This window comes from Hippopotamus amphibius, chromosome 10 (assembly GCF_030028045.1).
Source record: "Hippopotamus amphibius kiboko isolate mHipAmp2 chromosome 10, mHipAmp2.hap2, whole genome shotgun sequence".
Taxonomy (NCBI): domain Eukaryota; kingdom Metazoa; phylum Chordata; class Mammalia; order Artiodactyla; family Hippopotamidae; genus Hippopotamus; species Hippopotamus amphibius.
Genome location: NC_080195.1, coordinates 113,849,678 through 113,869,575, shown reverse-complemented (window position 1 = coordinate 113,869,575; position 19,898 = coordinate 113,849,678). Strand labels below are relative to the sequence as shown.

At 52.7% G+C, this 19,898-nt stretch overlaps 1 protein-coding gene across 7 annotated transcripts in view; it reads left to right on the top strand.

Moving 5' to 3' along the window:
• Positions 1–17,763, top strand: part of C2CD2 (C2 calcium dependent domain containing 2) — a 56,352-nt gene extending 38,589 nt beyond the window's left edge. For 2 of the 7 annotated variants that reach the window (XM_057696753.1, XM_057696760.1), the window contains 5 exons: positions 28–202; positions 1,020–1,133; positions 3,064–3,191; positions 5,260–5,581; positions 13,783–14,885. In XM_057696753.1, coding sequence (XP_057552736.1) covers positions 28–202; positions 1,020–1,133; positions 3,064–3,191; positions 5,260–5,581; positions 13,783–14,003 — 960 coding nt within the window. In that variant the 3' untranslated portion in view covers positions 14,004–14,885. Of the gene's footprint in view, positions 1–27; positions 203–1,019; positions 1,134–3,063; positions 3,192–5,259; positions 5,582–8,367; positions 8,405–8,531; positions 9,763–13,782 lie in introns of those variants that run through there. The other 5 variants (XM_057696755.1, XM_057696757.1, XM_057696756.1 and 2 more) reach the window with 5 other exon arrangements.
• The last annotated feature ends 2,135 nt before the right edge of the window (positions 17,764–19,898 follow it).

Genomic DNA, 19,898 nt, shown 5'->3' with positions numbered 1-19,898 from the left:
AGAACCCGTAACCAGCCTTCTCTGCAGTTTTCTTATGTAGAACCCAGTGAAGCGAAATCCTGGCAAATGCCTCCACCTGTTCCTGCTGCAAAGATAGAAAAAGACCGCACGGTGATGCCGTGTGGGACCGTGGTCACTACTGTCACTGCCGTGAAAACCAAGCCTCGCTTCGATGCGGGGAGGGCGTCCCCGCTGAGCTCTGGTGAGTTTCCTCCCTGCAGAAACTCTGAAGTCACGCTTCCCCTGTAAATGTCTCGCGTCTATAAACTGCAAAGCGGTGTAGGCTGCAGGATTATCTGTAAGAAAATGTCCTGGTACAGGAAGAATGGTAATTGGCAAGGCTTTTGCATAGCATTTTTTTTTTTACACAATTATCTTTCTATCTTGTCAGACAAGCCAAAGCAAGGTTCAAACCTGTTGTGAATTCTGAAGCGAAAATCTAGATATTAGATGAAGTATCTCATTAAGCACTCCATGACGTTTGCACAGGGACAGCACACTGTCTTGAAACGTTAGATGTGAACGGCCAACGGAGTTTCTCATGTTGAACATCATTCATTCAAAAGCTTGATGCACAGTTGTTTTAGATCTCGCCGAAACTCTGCACCTGTCCCCACAGCCAGTGCCCTGCACACAGCTTCTGTTTAAGTGTATGATTTATTATTTCTTTAAAATGTATACTGTGTTCCTGACTGTACAAAAGTATGATCATCCCAGAATAAGCCACTTGGCACAGTTCATGAATGCAGAACAGAAAGTGAAATTCTGACTTAATTACAAGGTTTCTGAAATTTTATGTAAACCTCGGCTTCCAGGCCCCCTTTCAGGCACCTCCACCCCCCCCCCACCCCCCACAAAAAAAAAAAAAAAAGACTTAGAGCATTAAAAATATCTTACGGTTTACCTCTTACCTTTTCCAACTGCATGAAGTAGAGGTGAAATGAGGTATGACTTCACTTTCCAGTAACTGTAGAGTCAGCTTTCAGAGGGCACTCATAATCAGGATTTTTCCCGGGCAGAGTCTCCCCTGAGGACACCTGTCAAGGTGAAGGTCATCGAGAAGGACATCTCTGTTCAGGCCATCTCCTGCCATGGTGCCCCTGTCAGCAAGACGTTCTCGTCCTCAGATACAGGTAATGCAGGACCACTCGAGTTGGTCCCCACTCCCTGCTTCCAGCTCTGCTCTCGAGTCCCGCATCTGGTGAGGCTGCGTTTCCTTTTTAGAGTTTGGGGAGAGGTTTTTTAATATAGTAAGTGAGGAACTAGAAGGAGAAAAGGGAAGTGGAAGTCGATGGAAGACCAGGAGTGGCATTGGCATCTCTGCCCTGAGTTGTAGGGAACACTCAAACAAAATAAGCACAAAAACCCAGCTCACTGTGTAAGATTGCTGGATGTTATTTTTTTCTCTTGTTCAACGTACTAGTTACATGGATATCATAAAATAAGCAGGACTCAGGGGACATAACCATAAAGGCAACTTTAGCCTGTTGGATAGGAAAGTGTCCCTGCAACTCTGGATGCAGATTTCCCACTTTGGAATCAAAGCACAATCTCAGTTTAGGGGTTAAATTTTCTCCCTTTGCTCATGTGTGACCTGCAGTCCAAGAAGGGGTGGGTGGGCAGCTTCTCCCCACCCCCATCTACCGCCTCCTCTTTCTGATCCTGCCAAGGTCAAGGTTGGGACGGGGAGGAGCGGGCAGCGGACAGGCAGCTCTCGTTTGACGGCTGCTGTCTTGGGATGGCTGTGTGTCCTCTGAACGTGCAGAAGTGGAAAGCTGCCTTTATCCCTGTGGGAGCTTCCCTGGTTCTTGGGATGCTGCTGGGTTCCCCCAGTTGCAAAATCCTGGATGGAAACAATGCCCCTCATTGGCCGCCCGTGGGGGCCCTTTCTCAGCTCTGCCTCGTACCACTGGGACACCTTCACCCTGGGCTGACGTCCCCACTGTGGTTCCCCCCTTGGTCCCTGGGTGGTGGCACCAGCCTGCACTGTGCAGCCAGGGACCCTGGAAGCTTCCTCGGGCACAGCTGGCACATGGATGGGTTCTCTGAGGATGGACAGAAGGTCTGGGCCCAGCAGCACCCCCCTGCCCGTCCTGAGGTCTGGGACTCACAGTGCAGCCGTCTCCCCAGGAGTCCTCACCACGTCCCGAGTCTTCCCCAGGGGGTTGGCGGCCACGCAGGTCTCGGCTGCTGGTCCCCCGCCGCTGCCTTCAGAAATGTAGCATCTGTTGTCCGCAGTCCGAGGCCGAACTGAAGAGTTCCTGTTAACATCCTGCCCCTCGACCCCATTGTCCTTTTCATTTTCCCGCGGCAGCGGGCACCTTAGTGAGTTCCAGCATCAGCTCTGAGTGGGGGAGACCTGGCCGGGCATCTCAGCTCCGCCGCCCACCTGGCCACCTCCCATCTTCCCCATCCCTCACATGGGCACTGCAAACCGCCTCCCTCGGCGGGCTTGGGGGTAATCGCCTGAAATACCAGGCACAGAGCTCTTCGCAGGGCACGGGTGCACAGCAGGCATTCCCCAGACGTGGGCCCGGGTGTGGGAGCAGCCCTGGGGAGGAGCAGCTTCTGTGAACCGGCCCTTGGTCGCCCTGAGCACTAGCGTGTGTTCGCCCGCTCCTGGGAGAGCCAGGGGTTGTCTCTCAAAGTTCACCATCTCCCCACAGCCCGAGGTTTCTGTTTGCCTACCTCCCTTGGTTGTTCGTCCCCTCATTTGAAGCATAATTGACGTTCATTAAAGTGCATGATTTGAAGGGTACACGTCGGTGAGTGTGTGTAACCAGAGAATCAGCTCCAGACGCAGGGGCCTCGCCTGTCCTGCTCATAGAGTCTCCCCAGAACCCAGCCACACGCACTGTTGCCTCCGGTCTCTGCTTGCCCGCTTCCCGGGCAGCGTGGAGTACGGGCCACAGGCCGGCGGCCCGCAAAGCCCAAGTGCTCCGGCCTTTTATAGGAACTGTTTGCCACCCCCTGCTTAAAGACCAAGTCTGGCACCAGATCTCTGAAGTTCCTGTCAAGGTTTCAGAGTGTGCTAACGCGCCGACCCCGCCTTTCCTCCGGCAGAGCTGCTGGTGCTGAGCGGAGCCGACCCGGTGGCCGAAGTCGCCATCCGCCAGCTCAGCGAGTCCTCGAAGCTGAAGTTCAAGTCCCCGCGGAAGAAGAGCACGATCGTCATATCCGGGGTCTCCAAGGTGAGGCCTGCGCGTCAGCCCCGCCCTGGCCCTCACCCCCGAATGCCACCTTACGTTCCCCGCGACCGGGGCGGACCGTGGCATCCCGTGTAGGCAGCTCTTCCTGTTGAGGAAGCAAACGTGGAAGTTTCTGACCGGGGATGCTTTGGTTGTTGAGAGGTTGGTGGATCATCTGAAGAAAAACGATTGGAAGAGAAAGGCCAGCATGATCTCAGCTCCCCTTTGCGGCAGACCCTCCACCCTCATCACCGCCTGGTCGTGGGGACCTTTCACTTCACACATGACGCATTTCCACACCGTTTCCATTTTGTAGGGAATCAGAGAAACGAAGCTTGTTTTAAAACGCATCTGGGTCCCTCTCCCTTCCTTCCTTCTCCTGCTCTGTTTGTCCAGCGCAGGTGGAGGGTGTGAGGCGTCCCTGGGGCCGCCGGACAGGCCAGGCTGCTGGAGAGGCCGGCCCCTCAGGGCCACCGCCCACCTTACGGTCCCTTACCCTTTTTTTTTTTTAATTTATTTATTTATTATTTATTTTATTTATTGGCTGTGTTGGGTCTTCGTTGCTGCACATGGGCTTTCTCTAGTTCCTGCGAGTGGGGGCTACTCTTCATTGTGGTGTGTGGGCTCCTCATTGTAGTGGCTTCTCTTGTGGAGCATGGTCCCTAGGCATGTGGGCTTCAATAGTTGCGGCACATGGGCTCAGTAGTTGTGGCTCACAGGCTCTAGAGCACAGGCTCAATAGTTGTGGCGCAAGGGCTTAGTTGCTCCATGGCATGTGGCATCTTCCCAGGGCAGGGCTCGAACCCGTGTCCCCTGCATTGGCAGGCGGATTCTTACCCACTGCGCCACTGAGGAAGTCCCCTTACCCTTTTTTAACCTTTCAGAACGAGCAAGGAGAACGTGGGCTGCTGGGACATTTGGTAGTTGGGAGGGGGGGAGGAAGAAGGTGAATTTTTGGACACGGAGGGTGGGTTGATGCTTTGAGGGCACGAGAGGGTGGGGTGGGAGGGCGTGCTGACAGCTGATCGCCTGGCTGCCAGGAGAGGGGCCAGAGGTGAGTCACCCATGTTGCCCTGTTCCCAGGCCAGGTGATGCCTCCGGGCTTCCCGCATGCACTTCGAGCAGCAGCCAGCAGGGGGAGATGGTGTCTCTGGAAGCACCTGGCCCAGTGGCTGGGTTTTCTTTAGGATGAGTAAATGAGAGAGGGGACTTCCCTGGCAGTCCAGTGGTTAGGACTCTGCACTTCCACTGCAGGGGGCACAAGTTCGATCCCTGGTCAGGGAACTGAGATCCTGTATGCCAAGTGGCACGGCCAAAAGCAAACAAAACTAAAAACCAAAAAAAAAAGGAGAAATGAGGACAAGACGCGTGGCCCTCTCCATCTCCTCTGCACCTTCTCTTTTATTCTAGATCAGTTAGATCATCCAGCTGGGTGCAGTTCATATCTTTACTGATGCTTAAATTGTCCCGGATCGAGTCAGTGGGCACTTCTGACTTCAGTCACAGAAGGGGAGTTGTCACCTGTCACTAAGCAGACTCTCCTGTACAATGGCCACACAGATCAGGAACAGAGGACCAGCGCCCAGGGGGCCCCCGTGTCCCTGCAGTCACTTTCCTGCCCTCTATCAAACCACTTTCCCACCCCCAAGCACCTACATCTCTTTTACACATAAATGTAACTCTTGGGATACAGAGTGCATAGCAGTTAATTCCTGCTTGCAGGAAGCACAAAGATGCTGTAGGAGCAAAGGTTAAAGACACGTCAAATCTGGTACTGCAGAGCTCGCGTCCTCTGTCACCCTGTGTGCCATCCGTACGGAGAAGGGAAGCTCTGCCCCGACTCCTCCAGCCTGTGGCCTCGGGCCCACCCTCTGCCGCAGGAGACCTGTGTCGGCTGCGTTTCAGCCCGTGCTTCCTTAGCTGCCTCCTTGGAGGGCTGGGGTGCCTTCTGACGCTGAAACCACCAGCCAGGATGTTTGCACAGGGCTGCAGGGGCTTTTCCTCGCCTGCCGCTCCTTCTAGTGTCCTTGGCATCTTCCTCACCCTGACTTTGTGTCTCACCCCCGGGCAGACCTCGCTATCTCGGGACAGCGATGCCGCCCTGATGCTGGACTATGCGGCCTCCATGGACGGCACCCGCCAGGAGGATGCCCTGGACCATCCGGGGGTGGCCGCCGCCTTGGCCCCACCCGAGGAGGGGGAGGAGGCCCCAGCAGGGACCCCGCCTGCCCTAGAGCCTCAGAAGACTGAGCCAGATTCCTGGGACTTGGAGAAGGAGCCGCCGGCTGGGGCGTGGGGTGGCCAGGCCACGCTGGACCCCGATGGGGACGAGCTGTCGGAGAGCTCCCTGAGCGTGTCCGAGCTGGAGCCGGGCGCTGTCAAGAAACATAAAGGTACCAGCCCCTCCCCTCCCCGCCCACCCCCACTCCCGCCCCACTCCACAGCTTTGCTCTCCTGCTAGTTTCCAAGCGAAACAAGTTCTCGCCCTCTGCTTTCTTTCCCTTCTCCTCTACAAGGGCACCCCACCCTCAGCACCCCCACACCTACAGAAACACCTGCGCTGAACATTTGAGCCCATGTACAGCCCATGGGCAGAGGTAGGGAGTCCGGGGCGCATTTAGAGCCCTTCTGAGTGGGAGCAGCTGGGTCATCTCTCTGCATTTGTGGAGGCAGTTTGTGTTCACGGCCAGAGGCACCGCTTCCTCTGTCTGGGCACCCCTCCCCACAGGAGTAGAACTGTCCAGAGCATTGAGAGCCATGTACCATGAAGGAGCCAAAGAGAGCAGCCGGGCAGAGACGAGGGTCCCCTCAGCTGCGGGCGTGGGCACCCCTACCCTGTGTGCCTCTCAGATTCCTCCCTCCAACTGAAACCAAACCAGACCTCCCCACTCGACCCTAACAGGGTCCACGGGGAGATGAGCTCCCTAGAAAATTAGCCAATTAACTTAATATGTGCGCAGTGGTGAGGGAATCATTGCATTACCGTAAGCAACTGTTTCCCATCAGCACCAAATCAGTGCTCTAAATCTGTAAATTTCTTCTACTGTGCACTTTTACCCAGACAGCGCTTTGGCACGATGGTGACCTGGAGATGTTTGCCGAGGGAACATAGTCCAGAGGCTGGGCCAGTTCTAGATGTGAGGCTTCAAGACTCACTGAGTCTCAGCTCCCACCTCCATAAACGGGGATGTGCCCACCATGTGCGCCCACCTCCCCGAGAACCCCGCCAGCCGGGCAGTAATGGGAGATCCCAGTGCAGAGGACAGGACAGGAGAGCCAAGGCAGGGGCCGGAGCCAAGCCCGGCGTCCTGGGCGCAGCTCTGCGCTAAGCCGCAATTCCCCCGAGAGTGTAGGCATGAGGAATCTCAGTCCCTCGGGTCAGGAACCTTGGTGACCTGCTCTGTCTCTGCTCCTTTCTTCTCGGTACCGTGGACCAGTGGTTCCTACTTGGGGCGATCGTGACCCCTCCCCAGGGGACAATGGCCATGTCTGGAGACAGTTTCAGCTGTCACAGCTGGGAGTGGGGCGTGCTGCTGGCTTCAGGCGGGTGGAGGTCAGGGGTGCCGCCCAACACCCCTCAGGGCGCAGGGTGGCCCAGCGCAGCATCACGTGGCCCCGGTGTCCATGGGGCCAAGCTGGAGAGCCCCTCTGGGGAGGGTCCCCATCCCGCCTCACCCCCTCTTTCCTGTTCACGTCCTGTCTCTCCTCCATGACCCACCCCCTCTCCGAAGCAGAGCGGGGACACGTGGGGGAGGAGGCAGACGTTAGAAGAGGATGCGAGAGAAAGGAGCAGGGTTCCTGGAAGTGATTTCCAGACCCTGTGATGAAGATGGGCTCTATCTGCCCGCTGCCCTGTCTTGGAGTCTTATCCCGCGGAGCCCGTCGGGTGGCCGGGGGCAGCATGGAAGCGATGACCTATGGCTCTGTGGCGGCTCCCTGGCTTCTGTTATGGAAAAGGTGGCCCAGCTGCTGGTCCACAGCCTGGCACGTACCCCCAGCCTGGGCTTTGTCTTGGGGCCAGAGCAGCCCACGGGGGTCTTACCTGGACCCGAGGAAGGCAGGTGGGCACTGGGCAGGTGGGAGTGCAGGTGGGGGTGCCCCTTCTGCAACCCGGTGGGCCAGCAGCCCATCTCCTCTTCTCCCAGAACCCACCCCTCCCTCCTGCCCTCCGTTCACTCTGAAAGGCCGTGCCTCACCGGCCCAGGTCCGTTCCAAGACCACTGTTCCTTCATCCCTTCCTCCCTCCCTCTGTCTGCTGTTCCTTCCAGGGAGCTCTTTCCCTTGGGGTTCCGTCCTTGCTGTGTCCTGGCCACCCTGCTCCTCTCCTGTCACCAGCCAGGCGGATGCCACCCTCACTCTTGGGGACCTGGTGCCAGCAGGTGTGCCTCTCGCTCCACCCTAAGGCCTGGCGGGTGGGGCTGGGCACGGACACTGAGACCCCAGAGACGCATCTCGCTCTGAGCGCTGCACAGACCCAGGATTTTTTTTAAAGGGACGTATTTGGCAGCATTTTAAACACGGCTTTTCATTCTGGTGCTTCTGAGGGATTCATACTCGGCATCTCTACGAGATGTCAGAACCGTAGGTGATTATGCCTCGTGGGTACCAAATCGTTTTTTTTCCACCAAAATTTTCTCAAAACTGATGACCTAGGGGGCAGCTCTGTGGCGTTTTCTCTCCTTCTTAAACTAAAGCTTGTTTTTCAGTATCTCCTGTCAGAGGAAGGAGTTCACGGTGGCTCTCAGAGACTGCCTGCCTATTTAGAATTCCCCTGGAATTCTGCTGATTGGAAACATACATATTGTGATGGGGCAGCCAAGACAGGAAATGCATTCCTCAAACTTGGTTTTGTTTTTAGCGTAACAAAGCACTGTTGTGCTTGTACAACAAGGTGAATGCACTTAACATAACCCAACTCTACACTTAGAAGTGGCTAAGAGAGTACATTTTATGTGTATTTTACCACAAGTAAGAACAAAAGCATTGGTGGAGACTGAAAAATATTAAAAAGTAAAAACAAAAGCAAGCCTTGTCGAGCGTCCTGCAGAGTAACGTCTTATGTTGTGTGTACTGTAAATGCTTCAGACTCTCAGCGTCTCTCGTTCTGATTTTGCTGTTGCAAACTTTTCTTTTCACCTCTTCCTTTTCTCCATCTCCTGCTCACCCCCTTTAACTTAAGAGGATCGCTATGCCAAGCAGAATTCATTGTCTACACAGTAAGTTATTTTTGTTTTATATATATATTTTCAATTAAGTATAGCCTAGCTAGGAGAAAAGCACCCATCGTACCTGAGCTGGAAGTTAACCCCTCCCCTTTTCCTTACTCCTCCCATCCCTTTCCAGTTTGACCTTCCCAGGATCTTTCCCATCTTCCTCCTTCAAAGCGCCCTGGTGAGGTAGAGAGAACCATCATATCCAGGGATGGCATCCCTGTGTTAGCTGATGTGACAAAACACCCTGGCCAAGAAATTCAGACAGACGACTCCCTTAATTGTCCTTGGTTCTAAAAAGTCATCCCTTCCATAATAAATGGGCCTCCCGTGGTTCCGCTTGAAATCTAAAGCTGTTCTTTGGGCAGCAAACTGCAATTTCTAAGGTTGCTTTTGGTCACTGTTTGCCTACCTGTAGGATGTTAAGACGCATTCCTCAGTGAGTGATTTCTGTCTGTTAAACTGTGGAGACAAGTGGGAATGAATCTGGGAATATTTGCAACATTAAAGCCATAATTGAGAATAATTACTTTTAATTCCTTCATATAGTTGTTTATACTTTAGCTGTATGATTGTCTTTTATTTACCTTGCTAGAACCAGGGAAACATTTTTTTTCCCTTCTCTGTCCCATCTAAGATTTTGGTTGCTTGCCTTAAATTTCATACAACTATTTCCAAATCTTACCTTCAGGCGTCTTTAAGATTGGGAATGAAGTCTGAGTCTCGCTTCTTGCCTGTTGGGTGGATGAGGTAGTGCGGAGGAGAGGAGGTGGACTTATTAAATCCAGATGGCCCCAGCTCCCTTGCCCCACTGATGTGAATTTCCCTATTGGCAAAGGGTGACGGGTTCTGTGGGCCCAGAGTCAAGTGTGACGTACCAAGCCAGAGTTCTTATCTCAGTCAGGGTTTTCCAGGGAAACAGAACCAGTAGGTTCTCTATTTCAAGGAACTGGTTCCCATTGATGAGTCTGAAATCTGCAAGGCAGGCAGGAGCTGACACCGCAGACTTGGGGCAGAATCTCCACCCCCAGGCGTTCAGTGATTGGATGAAGCCTGCCCACATCACTCGGGATTATCTCCTAGAGCTCCGGCACAGATGGGAGAGCTGGACCACATCAACCAGGTGCCTTCCCAGCAGCATTCAGCTCAGAATTGGGATGGAGTGTCTCGATGCGCCAGGCAGACTGACACAGAAAACCAAGCTCTGGTGTCCATTAGTTGCGGCGGCTCCCAGCAGCCAAGGTGGCGCTCACCAGTCTGAGCTTCAACCCCACACCCACCTGGGGCGCAGCCACCTCAGCGTCCACTGAGCCCACCTGTGGCCGTGTCCTTCCAGCGTTACTGGCAGAGGTCATTGTGCTTTAGTGGCCAGGTTTAAACAGACGATAGCTTTCTTATTTAGTCGTGAAGATGGAATAACCTCTGTGCTGGTTATTCTTCACGTTTGGTGAGTTAAACTGTGGACCCCGGAGATGGGCTCACCACGCTAGAATGTTCTGTCCTACCCAGGCCGCCAGCATATGCCCCCCGGGAGATTTACATCATTCTGGGAAGCCTGTCTGAGTCGTTGCCGGCAAGCAGGGCTCTGCTCTGTGATCCCTCTGAGCGCTGCATTCACCCCGCCCTCTAGACGCCTGCCAGCCGCTCCCAGCTCAGATGCCATCCTCAGCAGCACAGAAGAGCCAGGCACGAGTGCACAGCTTTGTAGGACAGAGCATGTCACCCCTCCAAGTCTCTGCTTCCTTATCTGTGAGCAAGAGAGAAGAGAACCCTCAGAGGTGGCGGGGAGACGTAACCGGGGCTCCAGCCTGCAGGTTTGCAAACCTCCCTCTCTCCATTCACGCGACTGTCCTCTGTCCAGGAAGCCGAAGTCCCCACAGAAGCCGTGACAAGTCGTGTCATGTTGGGGAAACGCAGGCCTGGTGGGCCGTGCACGTGACTTCAGGACGATTCGCGCCTGGGTACACACGACAGCATCCGGTTCTGGCGGTGACGCGGAGCAGGCAGAGTTAGCAGCACAGCACACCTGCTCCGGCGGGCAGGCGGGCGTGAGGCCCAAGAACAGAAACCATACGTGGCAGGCCTGCGGGGGCGGCGCAGGTCTGCAGCAGGTGGGGCTGGCTGGGGCGGGGATGCCCTTTAAACACTCAGGGCCAACACGTCTGCCCTCTCCCAGCTCTGTTCCCGAGAGGCACGTCCTTGCTGTTTGATGTTAATGTGGCAAGAATTTGAAGTGTCGGCCTTTAAAGTGAGTGCAGGGTCACTTAAACGCGCTAAAGCAACTGCTGGGAAGTGTGCAGACTCCCTTTTTAAATAGCTCTGAGCAGAGCCGCCCCTTGCCTGTTCCCGTGTTCTGGCTTCGCTCTCGATCCGGGGTGCAAAGCCGGACCCTCGGCACTGGGGGCCGTGCCCTGCAGGGCGGGCTGCCGTGTCCCCGTCCCCCGTCCCACACGGCCCGGAGATGCCAAGACGTGAAGGGACATCAGGAAACTACGGAGAAGAGAGCGAATGCCCTGCTTACCTTCTGCTTTCTGGTCTGGGCCCCAGCGCTGATGTCTGTGTCTTTAGTAAAGCGTTTCCCACCTTCCGAGTGCTGAGCGCGGTTTGACCTGACCTCGGCAGGTGGTTTCGAGGCCCAGCTGCACGTTAGGAAGACCTGGGATTTCTTAATAGATGCTGATGTCGAGGTGTCTCCCCGGAGCCCCTCACATCACATTCCCCAGGGCTGGGACCTGGGTGTCTGGAGTGTTTACTGGCTGCTGCCTGACTCCAGCATGTCTTGGGGCTGGGAACACCGCTCCAGTGTCTGCCCTCTGCCCCCATCTTCTGCATGGCGTCTGGGGTCCAAGGATAAACAGGAAGACGTGGGTGGTGCTTCAGGACCCTCATCTAAGTCAGATCCTCCCCTCCCCTCTCTCGTCTGCCTTGGATTTCTGGGGCCGCCATAACAAAGTACCGCGGACGGTGCGGTGTAAACAATGGAGATTGCTTCTCTCTGAGTTCTAGAGGCTGGAAGTCCAAGATCAAGGTGTGGGCATGGCTGGTTCCTCCTGAGGCTGTGAGGGAGCATCTGTCCCAGGCCTCCCCCAGCCTCTGGGGGTTTGTGACCAATCTCTGTCACGCCTTGGCTTGTAGAAGCATCACCCGATCTCTGCCTTCATCTTCACGTGGCGTCTCCCTGGGTGCATCTCTGTCCAAATTTCCCCTTTTTATAAGGACACCAGTCATACTGGATTAGCGCCTGTCCTAATGACCTCCCTATAACTTACTCGCCTCTGTAATGACCAGATCTCTAAATAAGGTCATGTTCTGAGGTACTGGGGTTAGGATCCCAACATCAGAATTTTGGAGGGACGTGATCCAACCTGTGACACTGCCCTGCTCACACCTCCGACCCCGGCTTCAGACCCCAGGCGGAATTTCAGCACAAGGACGTGTAAGAAATGGTCTTTGCGGATGGAGCCTTCCAGGGGAGACCCTCTTACTGCCGGCCTTCCACATCCCTAGGTCTGCAGCTGGTCTGGGAGATGGACTGGTCTGCACCCCCCCCCAACTCCGGCACACCCTTCCATCCCCTGCCCCCTGCCCCAGGGAGATTGGGGTGGGGTGTGGCATTAGGGTCCAGGTTAACCGAATGGACCCCGCAGATCTTCCTCTCCTCTCTTGCAGTGTGACAGCCCCATATGTATGTGCTATTTGGGGGTGCCAAGCTTAACCCAAAGCAGGTACCTAGAGATCAGAAATACCTCCCAGGCCCCCCCAACCCCCCAACCAGAAGTAACCTGGTCAGGCTGGGAGGCCCAGGGGCATTTGATACGCTGAGCAATTAACCGCTGGGCATCACTGCATCCACCCCACTGGCCAGACTCCAGAGTCAAGCCCTGGTAAGTGGTGGTGACTCCCGCCATCACACACCCTACCTGGTGATTTTTCAAGATACGCCGCATCTTACAGGGGTTTGAACGGCTCCGGGAATGGACCTTTATGGCCCAAGGAGCAGCCGGTCAGGCCTAGGGACAAGAGTAAAGCCACTGACACTTTTATACCCACGCTTCTGCTTCGAGCCCTTTCCAGCTGTCCTCAGACCCCCTGTACACTGCCTCCCAACTTCAAACAATTGTAAAAAAAAAAAAAAAAAGTCCTAATGAGTCTAGGTTGATTGTATCCAAAGAGACAATGAAAAAAAAATCTCTTGTGCAGCTTTGACCACATTAAATTCAGCTAATTCCTCGGAGCTCTTGAGCGACTGCGTTCTGCTGCTTAACCCAGCAGAGCAAGGAGGACTGGCATTCTTAATGCCAGGTGCAAGACGTGGCCTCTTAAAGTCCCCAGTGTGCTGCTTTCCACGCGGTAAGTGCTGAGTGTGCAAAGGTCCATAGGCGGGGGGGTCAGATCCCGCGACGGTCCGACTCTCCATACATTTCACGTAGAAAAGCCAAGCCATGCCCTCCAGCCTCCCGGGTGGATACACCCGGATGCTCTCTGCGTGTGTCATGGCTATTGAAGTATTCGTTGGATCTGTCACAAAAAGAATGAATTGCCAGGTTAGCTATAAAGCTCCTTATTGGGGTGGTCAGGCCATTCTTCTTTCAAAGTCATTAAGACCTACGTGCACATGGCCTGGCTGGAAAGGCCCCCTGAGCCCGCTAGGCCTTGTTCATAGGACGTTAAGCTCGTTTGTGGAAGTGGAAGCAGGTGTGGGCTCTGCCCATGGCTGTGTTAGCTGGCATTTAACCTTTGAGGAACCCTTGCCGTGGAAATCATTGCTGCTGATTTTTTTTCTGTTTCCTATTCCACCGCTTGACATCATATGCAGATAGGTCGAGGCAAACAAAATTGAGGTTTTTAGGTCAAAAGTGATCAAGTAACAGACATTTCATGTGACTTGGCCTGATAGGCACACACTGGATCTGGAGTTCCAAAAGCTCTTCCTCGCCGAAAGAATAAACGTTATTTAAATTTCCTAAGAAAGTGAGTACCATTGTTCTCAGAGCCCTGAATTTGGTTTTAATAGCGTGCACATCCTTTCTGGGGCACGAAGCAGTGCTCTACCGTTTGTACCCCTCTTCATGGTGGGGAGCGGGCAGGGCTGGGGGGACCCCTAAAAGTCAGGGATCTAAATGCCTGCCTGGGAATGGATTCCAAGCGACAGCCCTGCTCACTGCCCTAACTTTCACTTTTTAAGCGGCTCACTGCACCCTGGAAGCGCTCATGCTGTGCTCAGGCCAGACCCCGCTGCCTCTCCTGTGCCAACTGCGGGGCGTGCTGCAGGCACAGACCGTCTCGTAGGAGAGTCGCCGGAGCTGCCTTCTTTCCTTTCCTCCTGGACGCCTCACCCGGCCGTTCACCCGCAGCCCCCCTGACCCTGTGCCTTGCTCTTGCAGGAGGGATTTTAAGGAAGGGTGCGAAGCTGTTCTTCCGCCGGCGGCACCAGCAGAAAGACCCCGGCCTGAGCCAGTCCCACAACGACCTTGTGTTCCTGGAGCAGCCCGAGGGGACTCGGAGGAAGGGGACGACGCTCTCCCGGATCCTGAACAAGAAGCTGCTCTCCAGGCACCGGGGCCAGAGCACCGCTCACGGCGCCCCCCTGGACCCCTGCCTGTAGGCCATCTGCGCCTCCTTCCCTGGGATGCTACAGACGCAGGCCCACCATGACCACCCGCCTGGACACAGCCAGGGGGCCAGCGAGCTGTCCGACGGCCGCCCAGTCGCCAGTCTGGCTGGGTTTTTTCCCAACAATTTCGTCTTTTAAAGGGAAAAAAACAACCTGGGTCTCCAGCCAGGAGGTTTGCCCTGGAGAGAACCTACAAAGCCCAATTTGCCACCAGAAGCCATGAGACCCGACGGCTCCACCGCGAGGGCTGTGCTCTCATCTAAGGGTTGACATTAAATGGGAGAAGGATGTTTACCACTGTGTGAATTACGGAACTTACTGTAAGGCGCTGTGGATGGCCAGGTGGGAGGACAAGCTTTGCCCTCCACGCTCCAACTTTGGTCCGGGCCTGGACCGCATCACAAGGAGGAGGGTCCCTCTGTGCTGTCACTGTGAACAGAATGGATGGGTCACCTCTCCTTATTGGCTGCTGAGAATAAAAAGTGCCGCTGGCCCTGAGTACTGAGAGGTGGGCCACAGGCAAACAGAGGAATTACCATGGGAATGGAAACACTATGACAGATGTAGGAAGACATTTGCCTTTGATATTAGCCATGTAACTTGAAACATTATGCAAATACTAAATATATCCTATGCATATTAAGCTGAACACTTTTCTAAGTTTACTTTGAGCCTATTTGCAAGTGGGAGATATATAAATCCTTCTGTGGTTTTTACATTTTTCTCTATAGCGTCAGAAGCTATAATAGTACCGGCAGAGCAGCCAGCACATGGGCTGCTTCTCCCCTGTGCAGCATCCTGGCAAGCCCATGAGATGAAGTCAGCAGCAACCAGCCACAGCCAGAAGGACACGGTCACCACACATGCATGGTTTTTCTTTAGTCCAAGGTTGGTTTGCCAATATTGCCAGTAGCTGGAACAAAGCACTTTTAGGACAAAAGAGGAAATTATTTTATGTCTCAGGTGTGGGTCTTAGGAATGGAAGTTGAGTAAGAAATGAGCCACACGTGCATCCAGTTTCTTTTGTGAGCTCCTCAGACTTCTACTGGGAACAGTGCTCAGCCCCTCTTGGGATGCCCTTGTTTTGATTTCCGGTGGGAAAAACAGCCAGCCTGGCACACGATGCTGATATCCCTGTGCATCTTCCAAACCACTCTCCTCACCCGTATGCCTCTCCCCTGGGGCTCATTCACGATTTTCACATCGTCCGCTCCTTCTGGATGAGCCGCTTCTAGGAGACATGCTTATTCAACAGCAGTTGTCATCAGGGTGAAAGGTCTTGAGTAAGATTCATTTTCCTCCAAAGAGATGTAAAGTCAATACTGAAAACTTGGCTTCTGTCACAGATGTGAAATTGGGTGAGTTCCTTCCTATAGGTGCTTTTGTGAATCCTTAAACATATTTCAGGGGTAAAGAGAGCCATGGCTGAGCAAAAAACCTTTATGAACATCAAAATTATAGAATTTTTTCCTTTCCTTTCTTTTTTTTTTTGAGGGAGAGATTAGAACACTACATTAGCAATTTTATGTTGGGACGTCCCTGGTGGTCCAGTGGTTAAGACTCTGTGCTTCCAATGCAAGGAGCACGGGTTCAATCCCTGGTCAAGGAGCTAAGATCCCACATGCCATGTGGCACAACCAAAAAAAAAAAAAAGGAATTTTATTTTAAAACGCACAATTTAAAAATCCTTAGGTCTCCCAAGAATTATCAAGTGACTGTAAAATGACTTTTTCAGCATGCTTTCCTTTTAAAGATTATACTCCAATTGTAATCACTGTAAATGAGCACCTGGCATTCCAAAATAGAGTATGTTCACACCACGTTACTCCCCACAGGCGAGTAATCGCTGCTCGTCTTTTTGGAATCGATGGTCTCGTTAATGTTCTGTTGTACCTGAAGGATCACTGTTCTCTGTCATGCGGTTGGCAGACCCTGTGACATTCCAGAATCAATTCTAAGAGGATGTCGTGTCAGAATTTCGGAAGATGTTAGTACAATTTTTTGTTTGATTTGGACTCGATTTATTCAAGTGTGAAGGTGTCAGAGCTTCAGATTCAACTTGCTCGCTCTAAAAAAAGTCTTAACCTTTCCCATTCCTGAATGACCTCACGAGCGTTCACTCTTTCATCCAGGGCTCTGCTTTCTCAGCTTCCTCATGACTTGAAACCTCTTCAGGGTCCTGGGACAGTGTCAGATGGGCTGCGCCTGCCCATGCATGAGAAGCACGTGCATTAACAGGAGAGGGGCAGTGTTGCTGGGGAGATGTGTTTCTTGGTGTCTGTTAGATGCACAGCAAGAACCCTGTACATTTGAGTCAGTCCGGGAGCCCACCCTCCAGACGTGCACACAATCGCCACCGAATAGCTTTTTCTAAAGTTACAGGGAGGACACCAATGTCGCAGAAAATGGGACAAGAAAAAAAGCATAGGGTCAGGGCAGCCCCAGGAGAACATGGGCTGTGTTGACACTGTGAATGTTTCCTTTCCGAGCTGTTTATCCAGGTCTGTTTTTTAATGATGTAGGATATCTATGTGAAGGTAAATGTCATTAAGGCCAAACATCAATTAAGATTATACACCAAATGCAAAACCTACTCATTTGTAAATCACCTATTCCGTTACTTTTTCCACACGTCAGAGTGGTTTGAGGGCTTCTGTTTTTGTTTTGTCTTGATGAACTTTTTGCAGAGTGGTGCCTTGAAAGCAATTTCTCATGGACACTAATATTAATGTGTGTGTGTATGTCTGGAACCAGCTGCTCACGTTGGTTTTAGTGAGCGGTCAACACTCCTTTGGATTAATTTAAGGACGCGCCTGTGTTCTTTGCGGAGGAATGAGATGGACCTGTAGGTGTGTGCGTGTGTTTTCATGTAACATCAACAGAAGTACCCATCTCATCGTTCCAGTTGAAAGCCTGCTGTAAGGAAGGAGGTTTAAACCGAGCACTTTATTTAAATCAGGTCTCAAGTTTAAGTTCACAAGCAGCCTGGGCCCGCCGCTGCCAACCGGTGACAAATTGGATGCCTGTCCAGATGTTCGATTGGTTTCACTGGCCACATCTGTAGAAGAATGTTGCAGAGTTTCTTCTTGAACAAAAAGGGAAAGATTCCTTTACGCTGCGGCCACTCAGTTCGAATATTTTCTGAGTAATGATCTCACGGCTCTGGGTCTTGAAACCTGAGAGTATAAGTTGGTGGATGTTGGAAGTCAGAACGTTTAACTCCATCAGATGAAAAACAGATCTCGGTGCCGGCCTCAACCCTGACGCCAGGCCCTGCCTCCACTGCCCCAGACCTGCCAAGGCGTGAGGACCAAAGCAAGCAGCTCGGGGACACCAGCACTGCTAATCCTTTAAGCAAACTCAGGTTACACCTCTCTGGTTCCTTTTTTTTGACGTTCCTACCTTCCGGATGAGGAGGTGTTTGGAATGCAACAAACCGCCCCATTCACCCAGCTTCCAGCTGGTCAGCGACATGCCGTCTATAATTTAGGCTTAAAGATTTTTTTCCCCAACGTCATTTCAAAGCTACATTTTTTTTTTTTTAAGAAGAAAAGAGGTTTTCCAGGTATGTGGAGAGCTTTGGCTGGATGACCAAGCATGGTGATGGATTTACCCGACAATGATTGTACCCCTGGGTAGCACTTTAATAGCAGACTGTGGTCCCGCGCCGACCCTGTGCGGTTGGTTCATTCCGGGAAGATGTGGCTGGAACACAACAGTCTTTGAAGGAAATAAACGTGCCCACGGAACACTAAACACTGAGTTGTTTTCGCTGAGTCCTGTGCTGTCCCCAAAGTCCCGAGGCTTCTCTGAGGATCTCGGGATTCTGGTCTTTCTTTCAAGAGGTGTCAGCCTGGTCAGCTGCTTAAAGGAGGAGCCGTCCTCCTGACATTCTTCTTTCATGGTTAGTAAGTCGCTCAGCACCTGCTTTAGGCCTGGAGCTAAAGTCATTTATTGGACTGGCCAAAAGGTTCGTTCGAGATCTTACGGAGAAACGCGAACCAACCTTTTGGCCAAGCGAATACTGGAACGTCAGTGTCTCCAGTGAACTTTTGGGTTCGGGTGAATTGCAGGCGCTCCAGTCAGGATCTGCTTGGCTGGGGTCCCCCAGCGGCCACGTGACCCCGTCTGATTTCCAGGGACCTTCCTAAGAGTGCTGTCCCCTTGGGGTAAAGCCTTTAGCCATCCATTACCCCGTTGTCATCACCCCACCCCAACAGGCACCCGAGGGTGGGTACACAGAGGGCTCCTGCGTGGGGTCGGGAGGGCAAATGCTGGGCAGGGCCATGGGAGGGCTGGTATCCAGGCTGGCACAGGCCCGTCAGCGGCTACTGGGTGGGGATGGGGCAGGGAGACTGGAGAGACAGAGGACTTGTGGCCTTACGTAGTGTTTCCTGAACGTTAATGCTCCCTGTTGTGGGAGAGAATGATAGAAAGTGAGGTGCAACTGCTTTGCACATAGTAGGAGTGAGATTATTTGCTGATTACTTCCCTCTTTATCTGGATGGGAAGAGTTAGCCAGGCTGGGAGCAGGAGCTAGAGACGGTGTAGAGAAGTGGCTTAGGATATGTACGTCCATACCGTCCCCTATTTATTTTTTCTGGCTGCACCACGTGCCATACAGGATCTTAGTTCCCCCACCAGGGATTGAACTTGTGCCCCCTGCAGTGGAAGGGTGGAGTCCTAACCACTGGACCGCCGGGGAAGTCCAAAGGAGTTTTATACACTGTATTTAAATTAACAAAAAACCAGAGCTGATGAGACAAGTTGATTGGAAAGTACATGTGTCAGGCAGGCCAAGGTCAGGGCTGGGAGCACGACCCCCGATCTGGGGCCACACGGTAAACTGATGACATCCTAACATCACAGCTAGTCTCTGTTTGGGAAGGGAAATCCACTGACAATAATGGAAGCTCTTCTCTGTTTCGTTGTTGTTTTTTTTTAATTCTCCCAATTTATTTTTAAAAATTCCAAACCTAAGGAATAACCTACATACCCTTCACCTAGATTCACCAGTTTTGCTACATTTGCTCTGTCCAGGATCTATCACTCAATCGATCAATTATTGTTTGAGGACATCGTGTGTCACGAAATGCTTCAGAAGGCATTTTCTAAGAACACAGGCATCTTCAGTATCATTCAACACAACGATCATGCCTGGGAAATCTAACACTCGTGCAATACTATTATCTGGTATCACAGTCTATGTTCACATTCCCCCAACTGCCTCCATGACATCCTTTTTAGGTGGTTTTTCTTTTTTTTTGCCTGGGATTCAGGAAAAGCCTGTTGCATTAGTTGTTTACAACGAGAATTTGAACTTTCAGCCACAAACCTTCAACTTTAGAATTCTGGATACAAATCTGCCTTAAAAGGAATTATTTCCAGCCCTCACAGACAGAATATAATGAACAGGCTGAGAATTCTTTTGAAGAGGCAATGATCTTGGGGAATGTGGACCCATCCCTGGGCACTGCTATGAGAAATGGCTTTAGAGGGGCTGAGGTCTTGTCTGCTTTTTCACTCTTGCTCTGACCTGTCACTGTTTTCTATAAACGACCTGCTCTTGTGCATATATGCCAGTACTTATTCAGGGTGCAGAGACCAGAGGACCAGCCATCTGGGATGAGAATTGTGAACGATGTCACCAGAGGGGTGGGTGTGTAGGTGTGTGTGTGGGGGGGGGTGCACGTTAGCTGTCATCAGTTTGGGGCTTTGGGGAGTTGGGGTGCATTTGGGCAAAGACCTGAAGGATGGGGAGATGGTGGTGGAGAACCTGGGAACGTGTTACAAGATAGAGGGAGTAAGTGCAGAGCTTGGGAATGTGTTGGAAGAACAGAAGCTGCCGTGAGGCTGGGTCTTCACTGCTGGGTGGGGCGCGAGCTG